Source organism: Crocuta crocuta, unplaced genomic scaffold, assembly GCF_008692635.1.
Source record: "Crocuta crocuta isolate KB4526 unplaced genomic scaffold, BGI_CrCroc_1.0 scaffold50, whole genome shotgun sequence".
NCBI classification, from domain to species: domain Eukaryota; kingdom Metazoa; phylum Chordata; class Mammalia; order Carnivora; family Hyaenidae; genus Crocuta; species Crocuta crocuta.
The window spans coordinates 8,134,855-8,160,362 of record NW_027527428.1 but is presented as its reverse complement, the minus strand read 5'-3'; the positions used below and the strand labels follow the sequence as shown (position 1 = coordinate 8,160,362).

At 49.3% G+C, this 25,508-nt stretch overlaps 1 protein-coding gene across 3 annotated transcripts in view; it reads right to left on the bottom strand.

The window, feature by feature from the left end:
- The window catches only part of TBCD (tubulin folding cofactor D), a 152,421-nt gene that overhangs the window by 126,589 nt on the left and 324 nt on the right, over positions 1-25,508 (bottom strand). The window contains exons 1-7 of one of the 3 annotated variants that reach the window (XM_077755910.1): positions 25,178-25,198; positions 24,364-24,414; positions 18,058-18,155; positions 16,918-17,019; positions 14,738-14,884; positions 11,957-12,012; positions 8,116-8,248 (exon numbers count right to left, since the gene is read on the bottom strand). In XM_077755910.1, coding sequence (XP_077612036.1) covers positions 8,116-8,248; positions 11,957-12,012; positions 14,738-14,884; positions 16,918-17,019; positions 18,058-18,155; positions 24,364-24,409 — 582 coding nt within the window. In that variant the 5' untranslated portion in view covers positions 24,410-24,414; positions 25,178-25,198. Of the gene's footprint in view, positions 1-8,115; positions 8,249-11,956; positions 12,013-14,737; positions 14,885-16,917; positions 17,020-18,057; positions 18,156-24,363; positions 24,415-25,177; positions 25,199-25,508 lie in introns of those variants that run through there. The other 2 variants (XM_077755900.1, XM_077755920.1) reach the window with 2 other exon arrangements.

Here is a 25,508-nt window from a genome sequence, read left to right as displayed (position 1 = left end):
AAGGCGGCCAAGCCAAAATGGCTATGCACCTTTAGGTAATAGCCACAGGCCCTTCACAGAGGAATCCTACTCACACTCAGTAGTTCGGAGGAAAAGAACCCTTGTACCACCACCAACTGGAACCTCCTGTACCTGCTGGCTGACAACAGCACAGGCGAGTGGCAGCTGGGGATCTGCCACCTCCCCCCAAATGACAGTAAGCTGATGGAACTGGTCAGAGGAGCACTACGAAATACAGAAGCAGAGCGTCCCAAGGGCAGTGCCCACCCAGGCCGAACTCCACGACCACGGTGCAAAGGGGACAAGCCAGCCAGACGAGAGGCACCTCCAGCCCCCATCATCTCTCTTCTCTCAAGTGTGACCATCCCGTGAGCCGCCCCCCACAGCCCACCTCCAGGGAGCCTTGTCAGACTTCATAACCTGAACTGCCACACGAAGTTCAGGCGCCCTTAACAGAAGAAGTTCAAACACTGAAAAGCTAAAAGATCTGAACGCTGTCAGTTAAGGGGCTGGAATCCACCCGTAACAGCAGCAGACACCATCCTGCTGCCTCATGAGGCAGGAGACGCAAAGAGCCTCTTAGAGACAGGCCCACATCAGGACTTCAGCCCCTCCCAAGCAGGTCTCTGTTATTCCCAATGGCTTCAACAGCAGATAATCTTAGATAAAAATAACTGTTCCTCAATTCACAAGTACCAAGAATATTGATCACACGTCGCCTAACATGCCTAATTCAGGATGTATAAAAGATGCAAAAGACACAACTCCTGCCTCGGAGAACTCAGAAACCAGCAGGGGCCAGAGCCGTGCAGCCACAGGCTCAGAAGAGGGCAATGTCCCCAGCCACGCTGGCGTCCAGGCAGGGAGGGGACCTGGGCCTCTCTCGCTCCAGCTCTGAGCCCAGCAGGAGGAGAGGACTCCCCGGCCAGGAGGCCCACAGGAGGCCCCCACACCTCCAAGGGGAAGTGAGGAGAGGAGATCCAAAGAGGAGGAGGAAGAGCAGAACTAGATAGGCTTCGACCGGGCCAACGACCTGAGCAAGGGTGCCCCCGGCAAAAAGCACTGAGAAGAGCCTGTGCCGTTCCTGGCCCGCGCGTCCACGCTCGCCCCTCTCCTGACCCTGGGTGCCCCCGAGGAGGCGCCAGCACGGGGCCCAGAACCCTGGGGGAACCCACACAACCAGCCTCCTCCTGCTGACTCTGCCCAGTGCCTGGCTGGCTGGCTGGAGGGACCTGGAGGACACCCCTCCACGGGCTATCTACTCTCTGGCTCCCCAATCCGGTTCCCGGGTCCTTTTGCCACTGGTTCTCCCGAGTGGCACCACAGAAGGTTGCGGAGACAAAGAACAGCGACGGCAGAGGGGAGGGCCTGGGAAGCGGTGCCTCCACAGACCAGACAGAGCCAGCTCCTGCCTGGAGAGCGCACAGGAGCAGAGAGCCGCGCGCTAGGCCGAGGACAGACTGCAGGCAGAGGGTGGAGGACGGGCCACAGAGGGGGCAGCCAGGACACCCGGCGGGCACCGTGCCAGGAAGGGAGGGCCAGGCGGGGGGACACATCCAAGCGCCTCAGCCACATGGCCAGACCTCAAACTCTCGCTTGCTGCTGGGCCTCATGACGCGGCTTGCAGGAGGTGGGAAAAGAAAGAATAAAAGGTGTGATCTTGGACTCATGGCTTCTGAAGCACCACAGGTGCACAGAACTAGGGCTCTGGGACCAAGGACGGGAACCAGGAGCGAAAGGTCAAGGGTGAATTGGGGAGAGACGCCAGCCGCCCCCACACAGCAAGGACAGAGCCTGGGGAACACCTGCTTAGAGGGAGGGGTGAGGGCAGCCAAGTCCCATTCCCCTGAGAGCCCAGCCACCACAGCGGCGGGAGCTGTGAGGCCCTCGCACAGCCTGCACTGGAGGCCACAGACCAGGCTGGACAGAGGGCACCGGCGAGGAGACTGCGGCTCCCGGCCGGCTCCACACCAGCCAGCCGCACACCTAGGAGGTGGGGGCAAGCCTGTGACAGACGAGGCCCCCTCCCCTGCAAGCGTGGGCTCTGCTGGGCTGCCTGCGAGCATGCACCTGTCCAACAGGACACGTCGCCTCTTCACACAGCAGGTGTACAAACCAGGCTCGCCGGTGGAATTAAAGGCGTGCCACACACCATGCATGTTGCAACAAGACTCATGCCACCATGCTACCTGCCCCACTGAAATGCCGAGTTACGTAAAATTAAAACAGTATCAGAGTTGGCTGCTCTATGGATTTAAACCCACAAGAAAAAAGTGAAGGTACCTCTTTCAGCCAGATTCACAGGAGCACATGAATAGTACATAAATGTGCATGCACATGCGTGCGCGCGCGCGCGCACACACACACACACACACACACATCAGGAAAACACAGTCAAATGGTTCTTACTATATCTTCCTCCACCCAAAGCCCTGCCCCAGCAGGGCCATGACTAAAAAGACCACTCTAGATCATTTGTCCTCCAGCCAAACTAAACCTTAAATGAAACCACGGGGTGCTACTCTCCAAAGAAGCCTACAAGAAATCAAAGCCTACGTGACAAGTGTTTTGGCTTCTTTTCATCTTCAAAGAGCATGACATGCACTAATTAGCCTCCACACCACCCTCTGAGGTAAGAGGTTTGTTATTTCCCTTCTGCAGGTGGGGAGCATGGAGCAAGGCACTTCACCTCTGCCTGGGGTCACGGGTGTTGCTTCAGGGCGTCCTGAGGCTCAGGCCTGGCCCACAGCAGATCAGCCTCCCTCAGGGCAGCAAAGCACCCAGGGGCAGAGCCAACACACCCTATAGGATGTACCATTTCCCTTGCGGGATCGACAGCCACTCTACCTGGGCTAGACACTCCTTCTGTTTACTTAAACTACATGCAAAACCAGAGTGGCTTCAGTATTTCTCACACATGCACTCAGGTGCTGTGGATGGGATCACGTGGTTTCTAATGCTGTTTGCAATAAAACGTTTTATCCTTTAATGAGAGATACGCTTTCATCAATGATAAACTAAATAAAGCAAACCTCACTGCGAAGGAAGGATGCAATCATTACAAATGGCAGAGAGGACAGTGTTTTATTGCTACTCATCATGCCAGCCATATTTTTACATAAGAACTCTGTCCTCGGCGCTAAAAGTCCACACCCACATCCCAGCCATTACATGGACTGCACGAAGAGAAACCCCGCATCATTAGTCAGTCCTTACACTCTTCAGTCTGAGTAGTGAAAGCCAGGAGGACACAACCACCAATAAGGAAGCAGAGATACAGCATATACAAATGATGACCCTTTTCAATTTTTAACACTTCATTCACCTTCTCTGAATTTCCTCAATTTGCAATAATCCTAATACTTATTAAATGTGGGCTCGGGGCGCCTGGGTGGCTCAGCCGGTTAAGTGCCTGACTTCAGCTCAGGTCATGATCTCACAGTTCGTGAGTTCAAGCCTCACGTCGGGCTCTGTGCTGACAGCTCAGAGCCTGGAGCCTACTTCGGATTGTGTCTCCTCTCTCTGCCCCTCCCCAGCTAGCACTCTGTCTGTCTCTCTCTCTCTCTCTCTCTCAAAAATAAACATTAAAAAAATGTATAAAGCAGGACTCAACAAGAGGGGCCTTCCAGTGACATGAAGAAGCTGGCAGTCTCCCATTCCCCACCGCATAAGAGCTAGAATTCGTCACTGTAAGGGAAACACGCTTCCAGGAAAATAAAATCAAACCCTAGTTTCGATGGTGCTCGTTACGAGTTCACCTGTCTTGCCTAACTCACACTAATGAACAGGTGGATAGAAATGAAGCCAAGTGCATCAAAGGAGACAGACGAAATCCAAAAGCACAATACACCTGCAAGTTTCATCATGCACAGCGGACGCCCGGCCTCTGCTGTTCAGGTCTGACAAGCTCATGGTGAAACCCGCTCCCCGCTTGGGAGAGCCCAGCACCCTACACCACTTCCTCCTGCCCAGGAGGCAGCAGCAGCAATTAGACTAAATCACTGCTTTGAAAAGGAAAAAGAGAAAAGGAAACAGGACATGAGATTCCAAAAAGACCCTAGGGTTTCCAGAAGAAACAGGGGCTTCAGAAGACTCCAGAAAGGGTGTGCCAGGCCATTTCCCCACTTCCCGGGGACTTGGGCTGCCCCATCAGGCAACTGCCCCCCTCGCTGGGGGCGGCTCTCCAGACAGCAGATGTGCTGCCGCTGCTGCTCAGGGAGCGGGCAGGAAAAGCCTTTGGGACAATCTCCTTGTTCCTCAGGAGGAAGAGAGAAAGAGAACTTCAGAGCGTGGCCTGGAGATCCACAGCACCACCCCTCTCCTGGCTGGCCCTCTCCACTGAGAGGGACGCTGACCCACAGCAACGACACACAGCGGCCCTTCCCACCCAGCACCGGGTTTCGTTTTGCTGTTTAAGGTGTATGTCTCCCACTTAGGAAAAAGAAACAGAAAACCTGGTAACAGTCTAGAGACAAGCACAACAAGACAATCAAAAACATTTTTAGAAATAAATAAAAGGACCTATGGGCAAAGCAATCGCAGACTGAACACGAAGGGGTCCCCATGCCCTTTTCAAGCCTCTGGGAAGAGCAATGAAGCCCCAAGAACTTTAGTCTGGGGATAAGGAGGCCAGCGGGAACTCTCGAGGGTGGCGTGACAACACAGGCCCACCACTGCTTCCTCAGTGAGACCTGCCTCCCAGCTGCCAGCCCAGACAGCCTCACCTGCCTGCAGGTCCCTAGGGAGGTCACAGCAGGGTCCAGCCCACTGCCTAGGCACCCTGATGGCCCAGTTGCCCCCGATACACGTGGACACAGCTGTGGCTCCTGGAGGGGGTGGGGGCGGGCTTCTGGGTGAGGGCTACAGGGGACCCTGGGAGCCCAGCCCAAATGCAAATTCCCTTCTGGGTTAAGAAGATCTAACAGAGGACGGTAACCATAAAAGCAAGCTGAGTCGAATGTGCCTAACCCTCCAGCGCCCACACTCGGGCGGGTCTAGCATTCTGCCCTGCAGGCCACAGAGGACTGACAGGCTGCAGCTACATTCTGTCAGACCTTCCAATTGTTTCTCGATGTCCGAAGACTTCTCAACGTGACTCATGGCAAAAAATTAAGGAATCCACTTACACCTAAACCTTGAAATAAACCATCTCTGCCCCATTCACTCATCCTCGCCCAAATTACCTAAAACATAAGTGCGCTCCCCCTAGGACTCAGCCTGGTGGACACAGGTGTGCCCTGCACCTCCCCCTCCCATCCGCTTCCGCGCCCAGTGCCCTCCAGGCCAGCTTCGCCCTGCACGGACTCCCTTCATAGCAATTACACTGAAAATCCCAATAAAACCCTCCTTAAGCACCGCCTCCACACACAGCTGGAGAGAGAGCCACCTGAGGGCACAGGCTGACACCCCATGTCTCAGCAACATGGTAGGTATGCAGTCCTGAGAAAAAGTAAGACTTCAAAAACACAGAAAAATACTTAAATTGTTAAATGGGGGGGAGGGAGGACTGACTATTGTTATGTACCCAAGGGAACTGAAAACATGCTCAAACAAAAACTGACAAAAGTTCAGGTTTAGCGTTACCCGTAATATGTAAGAACACCCATATGGTGGAATATTATCTGGCCATAAAGAAAATGAATTAGTGACATCAGCTACAAAATGGGTGAACCTTGAAAACATGGCGCTAAATCAAAGAAGCCAGTGACAAAAGGTCACATGTACGACTCCACTTATATAAAATGTCCAGAATGAGCAAATCCAGGGACAGAAACTTGATTAATGGCTGTAGAGATGAATGGAGAGTGACTGCTAATGGGTGTGGATTTTCCTTTAAGAATGATGAGAATATTCTGGAATTGGACAGTGGTGATGGGTGTATGACCTTGTGCATACACAAAATAATCACTGACTATACACTTTAAAAAAGCAAAGTACTGGGCCGCTTAGGTGGCTCAGTCGGTTGAGCGTCCGACTTTGGCTCAGGTCATGATCTCGTGGTTTGTGGGCTCAAGCCCCACGTCGGGCTCTGGGCTGACAGCTCAGAGCCTAAAGCCTGCTTCAGATTCTGTGTCTCCCTCTCTCTCTCTCTCTCGACCCATCCCCCACTCATTCTCTCGTTCTCTCTCTCTCTTTAAAAAATAATCATTAAAAAATTTCAAAAGTGGGGCGCCTGGGTGGCTCAGTCAGTTAAGCGTCCGACTTTGGCTCAGGTCATGATCTTATGGTTCGTGGGTTCGAGCCCTGCGTTGGGCTCTGTGCTGATGGCTAGCTCAGAGCCTGGAGGCTGTCTTCGGATTCTTTGTCTCCCTCTCTCCCTGACCCTCCCCTGCTCACGCTATCGCTCTCTCTCTCAAAAAAAATAAAACATTAAAAAAATTGTTTTTTTAAAGTCTGTTTCTAAAAAAAGTAAAAAAGAAAATAATACTTTTAAAAGTTTTTAAAAATTAAAAAGCAAAGTACTTATATGCTTTATATCTCAATATTTTTTAAACTATTGTACCAACACACCACATTCATTTACAGATAGAAAGAAAACATAAAAAACAACACCTCACTTTAAAAAAAGAAACAAAAAACAAAAACAAGAACGAGAACAAAAAAACATAAGGGCACCTGGGTAGCTCATTTGGTTGAGCATACAGCTCTTGGTTTCAGCTCAGGTCATGATCTCACAGTTCATAGGTTCAAGCCCCATGTCAGGCTCTGTGCTGACAGCATGGAGGCTGCTTGGGATTCTCTCTCTCTCTCTCTCTCTCTCTCTCTCTGTCCCTCCCACGTCTCTCTCAAAATAAACTTTTTTTTAAATGTTTATTTTTGAGAAAAAGGGAGAGAGAGAACAAGTAGAGTAGGGCACGGAGGACCAGGTTCTGCGCTGACCACAGAGAGTCCCACGTGGAGCTCGAACTCACAAACTTGAGATCATGACCTGAGTCAAAGTCGAACACGTAACCAACTGAGCCACCCAGGCATCTCAATAACATTTAAAACAAAAAAAAAACAAAAAAAACAGCACCTCAACAGACTACAGGAATTCAGAAAATGTTTTATTTTCCAGATTTCTTTATAAAATGTCTTGAAGTAGTCTCATCATTTGAAAGCCTGAAGACTTTGGAATATGAATGGACAGAAACAGATGCCCAGGACATTTCTGAGAGGCCAGGCGGCCCAGGCCAAGTGCCCAGGGCAGGGCGAGCGGTGAGGAAAGGGCTTTCCCTGAGCCCCTGCGGCAGACCCTGCTGTCATCTCCTCTCCTCCCACATCCTGTGCCCACACCCCTGGGTGAGGACACTGTCAGCCCCAATTTCCATCGGCCCTCATGGCTCCCCACACCTCGTCCCAACCTGCAACAGCCGAGGAAAGCACAAGGGACAACACCCAAGAAAATGACATCACACTGAGTCATGGGTCCAAACACCTCCATTTAAACATGGTCCAAAATGCCCTGCTCTCGGGAAAGTGGGCCATGGGCCTCTAGAGCTTCAGAAACAATGCCGAGAACCAAGTGTCAGCCGCTGCGGGTGACGCGCAGAGAGCAGGCACGCTCCCAGCAGCACCCAAAGTGCACGAAGCCGGGAGAGAGCTCCAGGGCCTGGGCAGCCTCCCCTTCTCTGGGCACTGTCCTCCGATCAGCACTGGAAAAGGCAACGCTACTGACAGGTGAAGCGGGAAGGGGGAGGCTGGGAGGGAGGGCACCCACCAGAGCACTGGGGGTGGGGACCAGCTTGTGTGTTTAACATGCTTGTTACAAACATCCTAACCTGAGTATCTGAACAAAATCAAACTTCAAATCACCTGCCTTATTTCATCAGAGCTGATTCAGATAATTATACTCCACAACACAATTACACAGCAAGAAACCCCAGGAGGGCACGCCCTGCCCACCTCCCGCCGCAGCTCCGCGGACGCCGCTGCCCCCTGGTGGCGACACAGTAAGCCAGCTCGGGCCGTCTTCCCTGGAGCAGAACCCCTTTGCTGATGCTGCCAGAACAACCCCAGTCGGGAAGTGAGTGAGTGCGGTGCGGTGGGCCTCACCGCCTCTTACTGTGCTCCGGCTCCTTCAGAACAGAGTCAAAGGTGAAAAGACCTTGTCCCCTCCCCCGGGGCAGTGTTTACCAGGGCCTGCAGCGTGCCATCCATGGCAATGACCCCCTCGATGGTCTGGAAGGACGAGCGGGCCAAGGTGTGCAGGCTCCAGTCCAGGAAACCTGCCATCTTCTTCTGCTTGACATCAGGCCGTGTAACGAACCTGCCAGAAGGAAACAAACAGGCAGGGTGACAGTTCAGCCTCTTTCCGACCCGCCACATCCTCCCACGGAGATGAGCCTCCATGCCAGGACATCTGTCCTCTGTAATGTGCATTACGACCTCCTCTCAAGACAGACACTAGGACAGTTCCCAATCTAAAACACCAAGACACCTCCCAGACCATGGCCTTCAGGCGGTCATTCCCCAGCATGACCTCTCTGAGGTCAGACACAGGCCCCACCACCCCCATGCCCTCCCTCCTGGGTCCCACTCATCCTGAGGCCCCATACACCACAGGACCACCTTCCCCTGTCACCATCACTGCCCAGGAGCCCCACCAACACCTACTACGCGGCCTTTCCCCTTCCTTGGCCCAACTCCTCCCTGCACGTACCCCCACATGGCAAGGTGTGGCCCAGCAGGCCCAAGGCCCCTTCTCCCTGTGTCTGCCATGGGTCTTCCTTCCCCAGCCCCTCCACCCGGGACGGCGCAGCCCCATGCAGAGCCCACATCTGCTCAGCCCTGCACTGCCTGGAAGCCAGTCCCCTCTCTAGCCAGTCCTCTGACTCAGGGACCCAGGCTGAGCCCACATTCTGTGAGGGAAGCTTCCACTCTGGGAGCAGAAACACAGGAACCAGCAGAAAACATGAAGAGACAGAGCGCGAGACATGCGGCCTCCCGAGGAGACATGGGAGCATCAGGAGGGAGGATGTCACAGTCCCTTCGGCGGCCCCCACAGAGCACGCCTGGGGGCTCTGCACAAATGCTGCGGAATCCTGTTTTACGACATGCTGGCCCACTCCTCCCTCATGTCTCACCGGGTCACGGCTCCCTCGAGCAGCGCTGTGTGGTCCCAGCCCCTACCTCCGCATCCCTGCAGGAAGCTCCTGCACCCTCCCACCTCACAGCCCTCTCTTCCCCCAGGAGAGCCCCTGGCAGGTATATCAGGAGATGGCTCAGCCATGCGGTTACAGCACCGCCCATTCTAGAACACTCTGAGAAGTTGGCTACATGGCACCAAGATGTATCTACAGCCTGGCAAACTGGCCAGAGCATTTTTAATGCACTGAAAACCAGCCTCAACTATGTGAAACGTATACGCATCCCAACCACCAGACGGTGCAGTGGAGTCCCACCAAGTGGTTGGATCTGTCCCCCGGTCACCCTTCCTGGAGGCCAGCAGGGAGGGAACAAAGGTTAAGGGTTTCACCTCACAAGCCCCCACAGACACGGTGCTCCACAAAGCCAAGGGCAGGATAACTCTACCAAATCCTCAGGGCATGTGGGTGGTTCAGCTGGTTGAGCATCTGACTTTTGATTTCGGCTGAAGTCATGATCTCACAGTTCGTGGGTTCAGGCCCCGCGTGGGGCTCTGTGCTGACAGTGCAGAGCCTGTGCGGGATTCTCTCTCTCTGCTCCCCCCACCCCACTTACGCTGACCCTCCCATGCTCTCTCTCAAAATAAACAAACTTTCAAAAAAACCTCTACCAAACCTTCAGTGTTGCTGGTAGTAAAAATAACAAAAACATTATTTTTCACTTAACAAATTTGGCAAACATTTGTTAGGATCACACACAGTACTGGTAAATGTGGGGAAAAGTTAACTTTCAACTTGTTCAACCAGTCCTGTAATTGCATTTAAAACCCCTAAAATGGGGGCGCCTGGGTGGCTCAGTTGCTTAAGTGTCCAACTTTGGCTCAGGTCATGATCTCTTGTTCGTGGGTTCGAGCCCCATGTCCGTCCGGCTCTGTGCTGAGTGCTAGCTCAGAGCCTGGAGCTGCTTCGGATTCTGTGTCTCCCTCTCTCTCTGACTCTCCCCTGCTCACGCTGTCTCTGTCTCTCTGTCTCTCAGAAATAAATAAAACCATTTAAAAAAAAAATGGAATTCATCTCTAAGAATCAGAACAATACAAAGTTCCATGTAAAATGTTCATGCTGGCACTGACTTTACTAACCACAAGGCGGCTGCAGAGACAACAACGTATTCACACCAGGACCACGTTCTGGCAGAAGACGGGATGAAGCTCCAGGCCCAGCTGCCAGCACCAGGCACAAGCATGGGCACCCCCATGCCCGTGGACAGGACGCGCCCACAGACAGTAGCAGGACAACAGGCAAAAGTAGTCACATCTCAGGGCGCCTGGGTGGCTCAATGCCGGGGTGGCTCAGTCGGTTAAGCCTCTGACTTCAGCTCAGGTCATGATCTCACGGTTGGTGGGTTCGAGCCACCAACCGTCGGGCTCTGTGCCCACAGCTCAGAGCTTGGTGCCTGCTTCTGATTCTGTGTCTCCCTCTCTCTCTGACCCCCCTCTGCTCACACTGTCACTGTCTCTGTCTCTGTCTCTCTGTCTCTCTCTCTCAGAAATAAATAAAACATTAAAAAAAAAGGCAGTCACATCTCTGGAGGATGAAGGTACATGTGGATTTTGTACCTTACACTTTTATTTTCCAAAACACAGGATTACTCTCACAATTAAAGAGAAACTCATGTTTATAAATGAGAAACCTCTGCTGACTGAGTGTCGCCCTCCCCCAGGTGAAGCAACACAAGGGGCTCACGTGTTTGCCCCTCACTCCTTCGGCTCTTCTCTCCAAGCCCTGCCCTACGCGCACCAGGCACCTGCACAAACACCTCATCCTGCACCCGCTGCCCTAGAGACTAACTCCCCACTTCCCACTTCGGGGAAGAAGGTCATGGCACACACCTGAGCATAACGGGGCCCTGAGTGAGGTGTTGCCTATTCGCCCCCCACCAAAAAAATAGTCAGAAGGTCTTACAGCCCATTTTCAACTTTCACAAATGTAGAAAAGGGAAAGCCAAATTTTCTAATTTATTTACTCCATGCACTTATTTTAAGTCACACATGATTAAGGTAGAAAAACTGCTTCCTGGGCGCCTGGGTGGCTCAGTCGGTTAAACGTCCGACTTCGGCTCAGGTCATGATCTCGCGGTTCGTGGGTTCAAGCCCCGTGTCAGGCTCTGTGCTGACTGCCGGCTCAGAGCCCGGAGCTGCTTCAGATTCTGGGTCTCCCTCTCTCTCTGACCCTCCCCTGCTCACACTGTCTTTCTCTCTTAGAAATAAATTTTTAAAAAAAGGAAAGAAAGAAAGAAAAATTGCTTCCTTCCATTCTCACATTTCATGACCCAAGTTTACACAGCCCTCATACACATCTCTGGTGGCCTTCAGAGCAGCCAGGCCCACTGCTCAGGTCATCTCACCCAGCTCACCACATAGAGCCATGTTCACCTGCTCTGCGCACAGCCTGATTTTTAGTCAACTGAGAATGTTTGGGGATTTTTACCCCAAGCCACAATGATCCAATCAAGATCATGATCTCCATGAATCCCAGCATTAACTGCTAAGTGACCTTTAAAGTCTCACCTAACAGCCACCAGCCCAAAGGGGAGCCCTGCCCCGCCTGCTATAAATGTGCACTCTGTGGACGGGCCCAGCAGCTGACCCCCCGGAGCCCCTAGCCAGCACCATCAGGTTCAGAGGTCTCCTGCGCCCAGTGTCGATGCCCCTCAAAGAAAGAGGTAAGTACTGGGCAGCAGGAACAACTCCCCCAGGCCCATGAGCCCGGTGGCCTCCTCCAAGGTAACACAGACACACAGGGAGCACACAAGAGCATGTAGGACAGGCCCTCCCCAGACTCACCAGGTCACACATCAACAACACGGCTGAGAGGGGCCGGAAGGTACTTACTTGGACACAAGGATGGCAGCTGCGTCTCGGGCCTTGTCGCTGACCACCAAGTAGGTCTACAAGGAAGGATCAAGGACAGGCACCGTTACACACACGATACAAATCTCAGGGACCTGCTCACCTGACAGTCCCATGCGCGGCAGCTTCCAGAGAAGCCAGGCTGGTGAAGCTTCCAGGCAGAGGCCAAATTCCAAGCTGCACAAGCCACCCCTAAACTCAAACCACAGTTGCCAGCAGCTGCCAAATGCCGTGCTCCCCACTAGGCTGGCACCCTGCTGCACACGGCGTGTGGCCACACCCCTTCAGACACACACAAAAACAGCACAAGAATGAAACCCATTCATGTCACCCAAATGTAACAAAGAACCAGAGTCCAGGAAGCACCCTCGGGACCTGTGGGCATGTTGTGTGCAGTAACAGGGGCCCCACTCAAGCAAAGGAGCACCAGGCTTAGTGCAAATGATGACCTTAGTTTCCAGTTCCCATCTCCACTAACTCCTTTCCAAATGATACACAAAAGAGCTTTTTTCCAGGAGACAACCACATACCCAGTGCCAAACCTCTAGAAACGGACCGCCACTAGCCTGGCAGTCCCGTGTGAGAGATGGGCACACAAAGGTATGGAAAGTGGATCCTCGCTGCACCACCTCTCACAGAACACAGCTAGCAACAATCTAAATGTCCGTCTATATGAGAACAGGTTAAAAATCAGGGTACGGTGGGGGCGCCTGGGTGGCTCAGTCAGTTGAGCGTCCAACTTCAGCTCAGGTCATGATCTCACAGTTCGTGGGTTTGAGCCCTGCATCAGGCTCTGTGCTGATAGCTAGCTCAGAGCCTGGAGCCTGCTTCGGATTCTGTGTCTCCCTCTCTCTCTGCCCCTCCCTCGTTCATGCTCTCTCTCTCAAAAAAATAAAACATTAAAAAAAAAAATCAGGGGGGCACCTGGGTGGCTTAGTCGGTTAAGCGTCCGACTTCCGCTTAGGTCATGATCTCGCGGTTCGTGGGTTCGAGCCCCGCGTCGGGCCCTGTGCTGACAGCTAGCTCAGAGCCTGGAGCCTGTTTCAGTCTGTGACTCCCTCTCTCTCTGACCCTCCCCTGCTCACGCTGTCTCTCTCTCTCTCCTAGAAATAAAAAAAAAAAAATTTAAAAAAAAAATCAGGGTATGGTGGAGCACCTCTTCCCTTAAAAGTCATGAGAAGACATGTCCCCACTGACATAAGACACTGAGCACACACTGCCAGGAAAGCAGCGACTCCCTGCAGAGTGGAAAAGGGCACTTGGGGCAGGGGGCCGGGGGGGGCTGTAGAGCAGGCAGGAGCCAAACTGCCTGACTTCACATCTGGATCTACCATTTATGAGAAAGTGAACCAGCTAAGTTACTTAGTTTTCTTGACTGCTGCCTCCTCAGTAAAACAAGGATAAAAACAGTTAACTGCTAGGGCACCTGGCTGGCTCAGTCAGTGCAGCGTGTGACTCTGGATCTCGAGGTTGTGGGTTCAAGCCCCATAGTGGGTGTAGAGATTACTTAAAAATGAAAAAATCCTTAAAACAAAATTAAAAGACAAACTACCTCACCAACTAGGATTAGCTGGGTCCCTACACCAAAAATGATTAGAACAGTGTCTGGCACACAGAAGGTGCTCAACGAATGCTCGCCCGCTGGTGTTCACACCCAGTGTAATCCCTCCTGTGTGAATTGGAACACAATGACATGCATCTAACCAAGAGAATTTAGAAAGGGGTGGAACATCACTTCTGTGACTTAGTGACACGTTATTGTGACTCCGGTCTCACTAGCAAACCCTGCCCCTTGCCAGCTTCCAGAGAATATGCTGCCACGCTGGGGGGCCATGTAGCATGAAACAGCCAGCAAAGAACTAAAGCCCTCGGTCCAACACCCTCAAGGGTCTGGCTTCTGCCAACAGTCCTGACAACATCCAAGCAGACCCCACCCCGGGTGAGCCTCGCGAAACCCTGACGCAGTCCGCCCCACAAGGTCACGTCCACATTCCTGACCCGCAGAAACTGAGATGATAAACGTATGGTATGTTAAACCACTCTAATTCAGGGTAATGCAATAATTTGTCTATATGCATAATATTTGTGTCAGAAAAAGTCTGAAAAAAAAACATGTAAGTGTTATTATCTCTTTGTACCAGAATTTGAGAGATTCTGCTTTAATATCTTTCTTGCTTTGCTTTATTTTCTATTTTTTCTATATTGATCACGTATTATTTATGTAATGTTAACAATTAAAAATTAAATCTAAAAGAGACCTTCATTTTCTCTTACAACTGCCCCCTGAAATCTCTAATACGTCATTACCACGCTTAACAGAGTAGTATTTGCACTACCTACAAAGAAATGAAATTTAATAAGTAATTCATCCTTACTTGCAGATAAATTATACTTTCTAAGTAAGTTACAAAATGGAATTTTACCTCACTGAAAAAGAATAACAGCACTTGAAGAAATATAAAGGTCAGGGGCACCTGGGTAGCTTAGTCAGTTACACATCCGACTTCGGCTCAGGTCATGATCTCAGTTTGTGGGTTCGAGCCCCACGTCAGGCTCCGTACTGACAGCTAGCTCAGAGCCTGGAGCCTGTTTCAGATTCTGTACCTCCCTCTCTCTCTGACCCTCCCCTGCTCACAATGTCTCTCTCTCTCTCTCTCAGAAATAAATAAAACGTGGGGCGCCTGGGTGGCTTAGTCGGTTAAGCGTCCGACTTTCGCTTGGGTCATGATCTNAGCAGCTAACTATTTGCACGATCACATTTACCTCTGCTATTTGGAGAATACGGTCCATTGTGGACATTCGCATTTGCCCAGGTTGAGTGAGGAGGTTCCCATCAAGGCGTGAAAAATCAAAAGGGATGAGGCAGGTCATGGAGAGCCACAGTAGAAGCATGTAGCGAGTCTCCCAAGTCTACATTAAAGCAAAGTAAAATGACCCCTGTTTCAAGCCCAGAGGTAACCCACATGCTCCACTCACAGTCCTACTCTCTCCCTCCCATGCAATGCCAACCACAGGCCCTTCAGATGCTGTCTCCCCAGACCCTAGAAAACACCCCATCATAAGCCCCCCCCCCATACCCCATCCCACACACCCTCTGTCATACAAACTTAGCTGGCTACGCCAGAAGACAAAAGAAAGAGCAAAATGAACAAAGAAAAATTATAATACATCAGTATAATGGCTTCTCACTGGCACCCTTCAGCATGCAATCAGTTTTTTGAGAAAGCAGAAGCATATAAAAAACAAAAGACTTAAGAATAAAAAAAAAAAAAAAATAGGGATGCCTGGGTGGCTCAGTCGGTTAAGCATCCGACTTCAGCTCAGGTCATGATCTCACGGTTCGTGAGTTCGAGCCCCACATCGGGGTCTGTGCTGACAGCTCAGAGCCTGGAGCTGCTTCAGATTCTGTGTCTCCCTCTCTCTCTCTCTCCCCCTCCTCTGCTCCTGCTCTGTCTCTCTCTGTCTCAAAAGTAAATAAATATAAAAAACTAATAATAAAGAAAAATATTCTCAACTTCCAGTTTAAAGAGGAGTGCCCTTATTTCAGGTAGTCAATAAAACAAGACTCCACTTTGGCCCTGGAATGATCCATTCAGGGGACGAAAAGTAGAGGGTAGCTGGGGAAATGCTCACCTATATCTTCAACTGAAACTGAACTTGTTCAGAAACAACACCCTGGGTGATACAGTTGTGAACTGTGTGCTCCGTGCATACGAACGCTCCCACAGCAACATGACTCTCTGGAGAGGCCTGCTAACAAGGCTGGCCAGCAGTGGGCAGCTAGGAACCTGGATTCAGGAAGCCTCCAAGCATTCCCAGAGAAGGGGAACTCTCTGTGCTTAGACCATCCATATAAACCACGTGGTTTATGTTGAAACCCGCTTTCCTTTTGGGAGCTTGGAATTTCAGTCCATGCTCAGCAGAGTACCCACATAACCAGCCCCCAAGAAAAGTCCTGCACACTGGTCTCTAGGACCTGGTGGGGAACAGCCCTGATGGGCAACACTTCACACGTGTTATCACAACTCAGTGCTGGGAGAATGACAAGTGTTCTGTGAACTAACTGGGAGAAGACTCTGGAAGCTTGCTCCTGGTTTCCTCCAGACTTCACCCCATATGCCTTTTCTCTTTCCTGAGTTTGCTACTAACCAGTCACAACCATAAGAACAACTACATCCAGAACCCTCTAGTGCTCTTAGGGACTCACCAAGCCTGGGGTTGGTCCTCGGGACTCCCAACATAATTATATTTCAAGTTTAAAAATATAGATGGTTGACATACTTATCACCACACTGAACATAAGCATATTTTTTTCTTTATAGAGAGCATATTTTAAAAGGAAGTAATTTGGGGCACCTGAGTAGCTCAGTTGGTTAAGCGTCCAATTCTTGCTATCAGCTCAGATCATGATCTCATAGTTGTGAGATCAAGCCCTGCATCAGGCTCCATGGTGAGTATGGAGCCTGCTTGGGGTTCTTCCTTTCCCTCTCTCTCAAAAATAAATCAAAGTTTTAAAAAAATAAATAAATAGAATAGTAAAATAAAAAAAAATAAAAGGAAATACTTTAGGGCACCTGGGTGGCTCAGTCAGTTAAGAATCTGACCTTTGATGTTGGCTCAGGTCATTGATCACGCAGTCATGAGATTGAGCCCCATGTCAGGCTTCGTGCTGTGTGCGGAACCTGCTTTGGATTCTCTCTTACCCTCTCTCTCTCTATCCCCCTCCCCATTCGCTCTCTCAAACATTTTTTTTAAAAAGGAAATAATTTAAAATAATATATAAAAAAAGAGAAAGTCAAAAGAATAAAAGAGGAAGAGAGATACAAAACAGCATAACAAAACTGAAGGAAACAGGAAGACAAAGCTGCCAGTAAGGAGCGGAGCAAACAAGGGAAGAAAGGAAGGAAATGGCTGGGAATGAAAAGGAGAAAAGAGACACTCACTTCATGGTCTCTAGGATTTTGATTTGTAAACATATCTAAAACAGGTTGTACATCAGCTACTTCATGAGGAAATAAACGAAGAAATGATTTATATCCTCGAACCTACCAGATAAAAAGACAATGAATTACTACATAATTAGAAAATGCAGAAAGTAACAAAATTATCTTTTTCCTCTACCATCAAAGATCACACCACCTACTCCACACAGTGATCAGAGGGCTGTGTCGTATTACAGCGATACAACTCGGTAAGAGGAACCGCAGCTATCTCCACTTCTTACACCATTCATTCACATGTTCTGTCTCCACCTGACTAACAAATATTATATGTGCTTCATCAGAAACACAGATAGGTTACATACTAAAAAGTTTTCCCTCTACCTTGTTTATAAAACTGCCCTCTTATTCTCCTGAGGAATAAGTCCTTGAAATCCTCAAAGGTCCCCAAGTTCATGACGGCTTCCATAAATGCAGTGGTGCCACGGGTTCAGGAGAGTTCAGGAGAGACCCTGAGCCGCAGATCAGTATGCACGGGCAGCCCACCCACGGAGCTCTCTCACTGGCCAAGGACCTCTTTCCACCACACAGCAGACGCTGCTCCACAAAACCCACCCCCAGATGGCTCTCAGTCACTCCCATGGTCAAAACTGCAACTGGTTAAGTCTGTAGACCAGCACCCACACATCACCTGCGAGTCTGCAAGAATACAGAATATTAGGCCCCACCCCAAACCTGCTTACTCAGAATCCACATTTTAACAAGATCCCCAGGAAATTCATCTGCATGTTAAAGTCTGAGAAGCACTTCAATTTTCACCAAGCTTGTCTACTTTTTCCTTGTAAGAAACTTTCTGAATTACTCATCTATCTCTCTTCCTCCCCCTCCTCTCCTCTCCTCCACTGCCCCCCTCCTTCTTCCCTAGGTAGTGCCTGATCTATTCAAATGCAAGATGCTAAATATCTCAGACAGGGTTTCAGCCAAAGGACCCCAGAACCACTATCATTAACATCTGATCCCCAACATGTGTTAAAAGAATGAAACCCACAACTTATATGTAAGAACCATCTTTCCTAAAAAATGTAATTTCCGAACAAAGTACATACGTGTTCTGTCCACTATAAAGCGCTATGTAAATGTTACCTTGGTGATGATGTAAAGAAATTTAAAAGCCAGATGTATGAGGTCAGCTGGAGATGTCTTATCTTGCACTATATCCAACAACAAGTTCATCATCCATTCTAGGAAAAAAACATGCAAAACATTTACTATAAAATTAAATATTAATGATATTAAAACATTAATATGATATTAAAACAAAATGCCAGAAGAAAAAAGGATTTATTTATAAACGTAAGAGTGGATCAAGATTAGTAAATCTATATAATCCAAGTATTGATAGGGCACCTAGGTGGCTCAGTCGGTTAAGCGTCCAACTTCAGCTCAGGTCATGATCTCGCGGTTCGTGGGTTCAAGTCCCGCATCAAGTTCTGTGCTGACAGCTCAGAGCCTGGAGCCTATTTCAGATTCTGTGAGTGTATCTCTCTCTACCCCTCCTCCACTCATTGTCTGTCTGTCTCTGTCTCAAAAATAAATAAAACTATGAAAAAAAATTTTTTTTAAATAATAATCCAAGTATCGATAGAAATGAGGAAAAACATTTCATTTTTAGAGAGAGAGTACACACATACGCGCAAGTCGGGGAGGGGGCAGAGGGGGAGGGAGAGAGAGAATCTTACACAGGCTCCACGATCAGCACGATCAGAGCCTGCCATGGGGCTCAATCCCATGACTCTGGGGTCATGACCTGAGCCAAACTAAGAGTCAGATGCTCAACTGAGACACTCAGGAGACCCAAAAAACATTTTTATCTTAACAGTTTCTAAAAGGGCACAGAATTAATACAACATTCATCCTTGCTTTTAAAAAGCAGGAGGGCTCTTAAAATAAAATTGGGGGGAGGGGGCACCTGGGTGGCTGAGTCGGTTAAGCATCCAACTTCAGCTCAGGTCATGGTCTCACAGTTTGTGGGTTCGGGGCCCACATCAGGCTCTGCGCTGACAGTTCAGAGCCTGGAGCCTGCTTCCTATTCTGTCTCCTCTCCCTGCCCCTCCCCTGTACTCATGCACTCTCTCTCAAAAATAAACATTAAAAAAAATTCTCTTTCTCTCCCCCCAACTCCTGCCCCTATGCCCCTCTCCTCCACCGCTTTCTCTCAAAAAAAAAAAAGAAAAAATTTTTTTTTTAATTTTTAAAATGTTAATTGGAAGAAAAGCCATACTAAGCAATCATAAGTTATAAGAAAGCCTGAGCTGGGGCACCTGGGTGGCTCAGTCAGTTAAGCATCAGACACTTGATTTCAGCTCAGGGATTTTGGCTCAGGTGATGATCTCACAGTTCATGAGTTCAAGCCCCACATCGTGCTCTACAGTGACAGCATGGAGCAAGCTTGGGATTCTCTCACACTTCCTCTCTCTCTCTGTCCCTTCCCCTGTTGGTATATGCACTCTTTCCATCTCTTTCTCTCTAAATAAACTTAAAAAAAAAAAAAAAAGCTAGAGCAACTACATCAGTATCAGACAAAGCATATTTCAGAACAAGTAATATTACACAGATAAAGAGAACATTTCACAACGTAAGGGTCAATTAATCATGAAGACTCAAGACTCCTATAACCATATACACCAAATTACAGAGCCAAATTGAGAGAGCAGAAAGGGAAAAGAAAAATTTATCATTGTAGTTACAGATTTCAATACTCTCAGGAATTGATGAACGAGTGGAAAAAAAAATCAATATGGATATAAAAGGCCTAAATGACAGTATGAATCACCTTACCTAAATGACACAGGGCACTCTACCCAACATCAGGAGAAGGGACATTCCTCTCAAGCATACAAAGAACTTTCAACAAAACAGACCCTAGGCTGGGCCATAAGTCTTAATAAATGTAAAAGATTGCAATTCACATCTAAGGAATGCGGAGTAAAACTGTAACAATATACCACTACATTCCAACAAAAATTTAGGCTACAATCACCATGACTGACAATACTAAGTGATGATGAGGATGCAGGACAACTGGAATTCTCAGATTGTTGGCTGAAATATAAAATGGCACTACCTTTATGAAAACAGTACAGCAATGAATCATAAAAGTTTATCATAAAAATCACATATTTACTATAAAACCCAGCAATTCCACCCTTACAGATTTACCCAAAAGAAATGAAAACACATGTCCACCCAAAAAACTGTCTGCAAATGTCACAGTAGCATTAATAACAGCCCCAAACTGGAGACAACCCAAATGTCCATCAACAGGTCAAAGGATAAACAAATTGCAGTTCAACAGAAAAAGAGCAAAATACTAAAATCTGTAATATGAAGAAGTCTTAAGAATATTATCTTAGGGGCACCTGAGTGGCTCAGTCAGTTGGGTGTCTGACTTCAGCTCAGGTCATGATCTCGCAGTTTATGAGTTCAAGCCCCGCGTCAGGCTCTATGCTGACAGCACAGAGCTTGGAGCCTGCTTCAGATTCTATGTCTCCTCTCTCTACCCCTCACCCACTCATGTTCTGTCTCTCTGACTCTCAAAACTGAATAAATGTTAAAAAAAAATTTTTAAGATTATTTTTAATGTTTTATTTATTTCTGAGAGAGACAGAGACAGCATGAGCAGGGGAGGGTCAGAGAGAGAGGGAGACCCAGAATCCGAAGCAGGCTTCAGGCTCTGAGCTAGCTGTCAGCACAGAGCCTGACGCAGGGCTCGAACCCACAAACCGTGAGGTCATGANAAGCCGTGAGATCATGACCTGAGCCGAAGTCAGATGCCCAACCGACTGAGCCACCCAGGCACCCCTAAAGATTATTATTTTAACCGGGGCACCTGAGTGGCCCAGTCGGTTGGGCGTCCGACTTCAGCTCAGGTTATGATCTCATGGTCTGTGAGTTCAAGCCCCACGTCGGGCTCTGTGCTGTCAGCTCAGAGCCTCAAGGCTGCTTCGGATTCTGGGTCTCCCTCTCTCTCTGCCCCTCCCCCCACTCATGCTCTGTCTCTGTCTCAAAAACGAATAAATGTTAAAAAAAAATTATTTTAACAAAAGAAGCCAGAGTAAATAAAGTAGGTCAGTGGGTGCCCAGGGCCAAGATGAGGGTGACTAACTGCAAAGGGACAGTTAACCTCTTGGGATGACAGAAATGTTCTGCACCTTGATACTGGGGGAGGTGCATACATTTGTTAAGTGTCTGACTTCGGCTCAGGTCATGATCTCACAATTCCTGGGTTCGAGCCTCGCATCGGGCTCTCTGCTGACAGCCAGCTCAGAGCCTGGAGCCTGCTTCAGGATTCTGTATCTCCCTCTCTCTGACCCTCCCCTGCTCACACTGTCTGCCCCTCTCTCTCTCTCTCTCTCTCTCTCTCTCTCTCTCAGAAATAAGTAAAAAACATTAAAAAAAAAGTTAAAAAAAAAAACACACTGTTTAAAGAATGAAAGTGTATAACAACCGATAGAATGAAAGTGTATGATGACCGATAAAGAAATCAAGCTAGCATTATTTACAAACTATATAATTATTTACCTGCTTAGAAAACCCAAAGAAACTGAAATATTAGTAAAGTATTTCATTACATAGCGAACTTTAAACATTAGACGGAGTTAAAGAAGTCAGTCACAAAAGATCTATTGTCTAGAGTGCCTGGGTGGCTCAGTTGGTTAAGCGGTTAAACATTTGACTTTGGCTCAGGTCATGATCTCATGGTTTGTCAGTCTGAGCCCCACATGGGGCTCTCTGCTGTCAGCACAGAGCCCACTTCAGATCCTCTGTCCACTCTCTCTCTGTCCCACCCACTCTTGCACATGTGCACTGTCTCTCAAAAATTAATAAATATTTTTTTTTAAAAATCAGAGCTTGGGTGGCTCAGTCAGTTAAGGATCCAACTTCGGTTCAGGTCATGATCTCATAGTTTGTGAGCTTTAAGCCCGCTTTGGGATCTGCTCTGACAGCTGGGAGCCTAGAGCCTGATTCAGATTCTGTGTCTCCTTCTCTCTCTCTGTCCCTCCCCTGCTCACACTCGTGCGTGCACACGCGCTCTCTCTCTCTCTCTCTCCCCCCCCAAAATAAACATTTAAAAAAGAAACTTAAAATTTAAAATTTTTTAAATTTTTAAAAATTTTTTTGAATAAAATCTTTTAAAAAAAACAAAAAAACAAAAGACATATTGTCTGACTCCATTACATGAAATGCTCACGAGCATGTATATGAAATTCAGAGACAGAAAACAGATTAGCAGTTCCCAGGAACTGGCAGGAGAGCAGTCATAGGGGGTGGGGGTCAGTTGATGGATATGGGCTTCTTCTGGGGGTGACAGAACGTTAGGGAATCACCTAACATTAGGGCTACATGACTCTGTGATTTACTAAAACCCAGTGAAGTATGCACACAAGAGGGTGAACTCGATGGCGTGTAAGTTACACCTCACCTCATGGGCACGAGTGGCTTTCATCCCAGAGCAAAACTCAACAACCTACTTAGGGCAAGTGAAGCGGTCTCCGGAGGAAACGTGAGCCCCCAGATACAGGAAGGCTTCATCCTGGCATCTGGAACATCCCCAGTGTGGTAGAAAACTCAACCAACTCACGTGCTCCCAGAGAAAAATCTGTTCATCTGCTCACCACACTGCCCCAAATGGAGCTGCCTGACAGACCCCGTTCAGGACAGGTCTAGCTGAAAACACTCCAACTTACAAAATAGAAGTAGAGGAGCCCTCAACTGCATCCGTTTGGTCTTAAATATGGAGAGAAACAGTACCATGAAAAGACCAAATTACACACAAAAGCTAATGCCAGAGAAAAGAAGTGAACTTGAGGGAATGGCAGGAACAGTCAGAACGGGGATCCCAGGGACCCCGAAAGCCAGCACAGACATTCCACGAGAACAGAGACCAGAAAAGCAGACTATTCCACATGCTTATCTCAGCAACCCTCACCCCCCAAGTCCCAGTAAAACAAAATAAAGAGACAAATCCACAAAGAAAAAAAGAAAAAGAAACAACAGCCAAGAGATGCCAGCTGTGACTTGGAAACTGGACGGTGGCAGGGAAACCTGTGCTAAATGGAACAGCCCAGCAGTGAGAGCCGAGGTGCCGGGAACCGGCCAGCGCGGGACATGGGAAGGGCTGCAAACAGGCGGTGCTCTAAGGGGCCCCAGCCCCTTGCCCACGNGAGCCCCGCGTCAAGCTCTGTGCTGACAGCTAGCTCAGAGCCTGGAGCCTGTTTCAGATTCTGCATCTCCCTCTCTCTCTGACCCTCCCCTGTTCACGCTGTCTCTCTCTCAGAAATGACCAGTGACACACCAGGAGTTCCCTGCTCCGAAGGATGCCAAGTGTTCAGACTCACATTCAGACCGTCCAGCTAAGGCCCAGCATGAGAGAAAAGGCCTAGAACAAGTCACACTCTTCTAAGATGTCAAGTTCTAGAAATTTTCAGCAGCAAAAAAGGCTCCTGAAGAAAAAACTTGGACTCGGTAACAGTGGGTGAGGGAACCATGCCTTCTGTCTTCACCCAGCCAATATATCAACCAAGGATGCAATTGCACTTTTTCTGCCTGAGACAGGGGAGAGCTCAGAAAGCATACCTTGCACAAAACCTGTGTGTTACCTGGAGAGGAAAACAGCAGCACACACAGCACCAGCCCACTTTTTAAAAAGCACTTATGTGTACACTAAAGCTAACACTTAATGCCTCACTTGGCAATGTATAAATTTTCAACAGCCCTGTGAGGCAGGTAGTGCTAAAAATCCCCATTTTACAGGCAAGGAAACTGAGGCCAGAGCAAAGGAGTAGTTGCACCGAGAAGCAAATCCAGGGCTCCTGCACCTAGCCCCCACTGGCTCTGGCACCTAGCCCCCAGCCCGAGCTGCCTTTCAATTTAAGTTACTGTTGCTACCTTCCCTGAAGTGTTACTTTGCATATAAAAGAAAGAAAAAAAATGTCATCAGTATGAAACGAGACAAAAACAAAGGACACCCGTGCTGACAGTGCAGAGCCTACTTGGATCTTGTCTTTCTACTTGGATCCTTTTTGAGATCCTGTCTCTCAAAAATAAATACACATAAAAAATAATAATAATGAAAAACAAAAGAAACAAAGTCACTGCCCTTATACCGTGTTAAGGAAACCAAACCTCACTGTCTCCATCTACAGATAATTCATCATCCTTCCACGGTGATCCCCATAAAGCACTGGATGCTATCTAACAAAATGTGCCTGGAAAACAGATGAAAATACACACAACCAGGGATGCTTAGACCCTGCAAGCAAACAAAGCCCGGGCACTTCATCCCGATACCCTCTGCTGGCAAGCACACAGCCAGCACCCCACACAAAGGCATTTGTGACCATCTGTAATTGGATGGTGAACACCAGCATGACCAGCCCCTGTTCTTACCAAGGTGTGGGTCCAACAGATGAGGCTGCTCCTGGTACTTGTCCATTATTACTAAAAAGGAAAACACAAGGATTAACATCGCTGAGGCAAATAAGCACACGAGTCCCGGAAATCCTCAGTTTCTCCTCACTGGCTTCTATGGTGCTCCTAGGGCACAGACCAAAGGTCAGCTCCCCACCACCGCCCACCTGCCCACCTCAGTGTGGCCGCTGTCCCGGCCCCACGCTGTGTGCACAGCACACCTTCTCTGGAGTCTCCTTCCCCACCTCCTCTGAACCCTTCTTTGCTCCTTCTTTCAGTCAGAAGCCAATTTCTCCCCTTCGTCAAACAAATACCTGTCCCCACTCTCTTCTCCCCCCACCCACACCCAATCCTTCAGACCCCAGGCAGCCAGGTTTCTACTCCTTCCAGCAGTTGGCACAGCACCTGTCAAATCCAGTGGCCACTTGGCCTATGACAGTGGTCACCGGCCACACACCTGCACATGTGACAAGATCCCAGGAAGGGGAAAGCAGGCCTCGCTGGTCCCTGGATATGCACCGCACCCTCAGAACAGTCGTGCGCACAAGATCTTGTTTTTGCTACCTCCCATCACGGCCAAAGAAACAGACTCAAACCAATGAGACAACGTGCCCAAGCGGCACGCGGGACGTAAGCTCGGTGCGTGTCGCCAGAGCACATGCTTGGTCCAGGCAGCCGCTCTCCCAGAGTCAGAGGGCCGTCCTTACAAACCACGGAAGACAAAACCATGCCGAAACTGGGGGAGCAGCAAGGGCCCAGAGATGGCTTTCCTGAACTACAGAAGCCTGCCTACCTGGCGATGGGGCCCCAGGGAGTCCTTTACCAGCTGCTCACGAGACCGCAAAGGTCTAAGCTGGGAGAGCTGGCACTGACAGGTGACCAACCGCACGCACAACCCACCACCGCACCCCGCCCGGAGCCGGGCCGCGCCCGAGCGGCTGCCTCTCCGGGCGGGGTCGAAGCCGCTTTGTCTGCGGTGCGCGGGTCCCCAGCTGCTCCTCCTCTCCCGCCCTCCCGGCCCGCACGGCCGCCCCGGCGAGGTCCACGCCGGCGTCCGCAGGCGGACCCGCACACCCCCCTCCAAGGACAGGCGGGAAAAGCAGGGCCCCGGCGCCTTCAGGTGA